Source organism: Elephantulus edwardii, unplaced genomic scaffold, assembly GCF_000299155.1.
Source record: "Elephantulus edwardii isolate Elephantulus edwardi_28Jun2011 unplaced genomic scaffold, EleEdw1.0 scaffold00490, whole genome shotgun sequence".
NCBI lineage: Eukaryota > Metazoa > Chordata > Mammalia > Macroscelidea > Macroscelididae > Elephantulus > Elephantulus edwardii.
This window is the reverse complement of record NW_006400240.1, coordinates 26,726-29,076: the sequence shown is the minus strand read 5'-3', so window position 1 is coordinate 29,076 and position 2,351 is coordinate 26,726. Positions and strand designations below refer to the sequence as shown.

Sequence of the window (2,351 nt, the reverse complement as noted above, 5' to 3'; positions counted from 1 at the left end):
CATGTGAGGACAGCAAAGGGCATCTTGGGACACCCTCAACTCACTCCATCCCTAGGAACAGCCAGTAGTTCAGATACAGATGCCTGGCACAGGTGGTGGTGACCACACTGTGGTCAGATGCTGGCTCTGCCTTGTCCAGCCATCTCTGTTATCCATCTTACACTTACTTACAGCACTACCAGGGCTCTTGACACAGGGACTTCTGTCTATCCCATGACCATCAAGGTAGCTTTAACTCATTGCAACCATTTCTGAGGCTGTACAATCTTCTCAGGAGAAGACTGCCTATCTTTTTACCAAGAAGCAGCTGCTCGATTCAAACCAGTGACCTTTCTGTAAGCAGCACCGGGAGGCTGTAATCTGGGTGTGCATCCCACACAGCTGCTGGAGGACTTGTGACAAAGATCATGATGTTGGCCTCAAGAGTTTATAAGCACACCCAGAAAAGCAAGAGATAGAAAGCATTGGAGAGCCAGTCAGCTTTATTCTCTGGCCCGGCTGTGGGCTGACATGTGAATGACATGCACCTGGTCCCTCTGAGCCCAGTGCTCTGATGGACGACCAGCCCTCTCAGCAAGCAAATGGCTGTGATGGGATCCCCTTTGCTCCTAGGCCAGTCACCTGTCAAGGAAGAAGAAGTCACAGGGTTAGCCCCATGGTCTGTCCCCACAAGGACAGACTTGTGTTCCCCCAAACACACAGATGCAATGATACCACGTAGAAGCTATGAAACAGTCTCCACCGGGAGATGATAAACCCAGTAGGTGGTAAAAGACCAAGGGTGGAATGCAACATGTCTTCATCCCTGGTGCACACCAGGCATGGTCAGAACACACAGAGATCTCTAGGTACTGAAGGAAACAAGAATCTTCTTCCAGAAAACACACACACACACACACACACACACACACACACACACACACAGAGAGAGAGAATATTTGAGAGAGAGAGAGAGAGATATGGAGAGAGAGAGAGATATGGAGAGACAGAAAGATGGAGAGACAGAGCTAAGGGGAGAGTGAGATAGATGGGGAGAGAGAGTATGGAGAGAGATATATATAGAGAGAGTATGGTGAGAGAGAGTATGGAGAGAGAGAGGAGAGGAAGGAGAGAGGAGAGGAGAGGAGAGGAGAGGGAGAGCATTAAGCTGACAATAGAGAAAAATTCACCTTCATTTACAAGAAATTCCTTTTGTTATGTGCTTCCCCAGATTATCAAGAAATACACCGAGAAACATGACTTGGGGTCTTCAGTCGCAAACTGCTGGCCCCCTGTTTTATGCTCTCTGATTTATCTCATTCCTGGCTGTTTGTCTCATTATTAATAATTATAAAATTATTCCATTCTTTGGGACCCTTGGTCTGCAACAGCAGAACATCACCTGCAGGGCTGGATCGCCCCTTGATACGGTGCTGGGAGTAGCTGTTTGGTCAAGCAAATGGCTGGAGACCTGTGTCTATGTATCTGCTGATTCTGCTCCCAGTCCCATGGAAAACCCAGGGGCTCCAGGCCTGTCCTTGTAGTCACAGAAGAGCTGGAAAGTCCCTCAAAGAGGTGACCTCCTCAGAAAGCCCCTCATTACCCATGATCCCTTCCCCCATGGGAGCACCTTGAAGATGCATCCAGCCTGGGGTTCCTGGGAGAGCTGGTCAGCACTCAGGCCATCAGATGCTGAGGTCACATACAGGTCCGAGTAGTGAGGTCCCCCAAAGCAGCAGGAGGTGATCCTGGACACAGGCATGTCCACCGTTTTAAGCACAGTCCCTGGGGAAGAGGGAGGGCAGTTCATTGTCATGGATGTCAGCCCTGTCCTGCTCTTCACACCATGGAGCTAGGAGGATGGGGGTCAGCATCACAGCTGTAGGAGCACGTATCTCTCCTCCTGCCCCCTGACCTCTCAGGGTTTCCAGGGGGATCACCTTCACAGACCCACTAAGGTGTTGATACCTCCTCCCCTTTCTCCTACTTCCATCCCTCCCCTTTAACAGGGATCCCTTCCACTGACCTCTACTCCTGGAAAATGGGGGGCCCACTGACCAGCACCCTCGCCCTCTGCTCCCTGATATGGCCTCCATCCTCCTCCTCAGCTGTCCCAGAACCCCACCTTCCTTAGCTCCCTACCTTCCCCAACACCCCTCCCTCTCTCTTGACCCTCTTCTGTCCTGCCCTTAGTAACCCTAACCCCTGTGGGTGACCAGTGGTTGTTGGGGTCTCCCACTTTGCCATACTTTGATCATCCTGAAAGTACGGGATCCCCAAATCATCCTCAAACATTTGCCTGTAGCCCCCAATTCTAACTCATCTACGGGGGGCCTCTCCCTCCTTGCTTTACTGTCCTCTTCTACCTGGCC

The 2,351-nt window shown here is 51.1% G+C and overlaps 1 protein-coding gene across 1 annotated transcript in view; it reads right to left on the bottom strand.

The window, feature by feature from the left end:
• PLCXD1 (phosphatidylinositol-specific phospholipase C, X domain containing 1) overlaps positions 1-2,351 on the bottom strand; it is a 29,092-nt gene that overhangs the window by 20,674 nt on the left and 6,067 nt on the right. Inside the window, 1 exon segment of the mRNA XM_006902992.1 lies at positions 1,610-1,764. Coding sequence (XP_006903054.1) covers positions 1,610-1,764 — 155 coding nt within the window.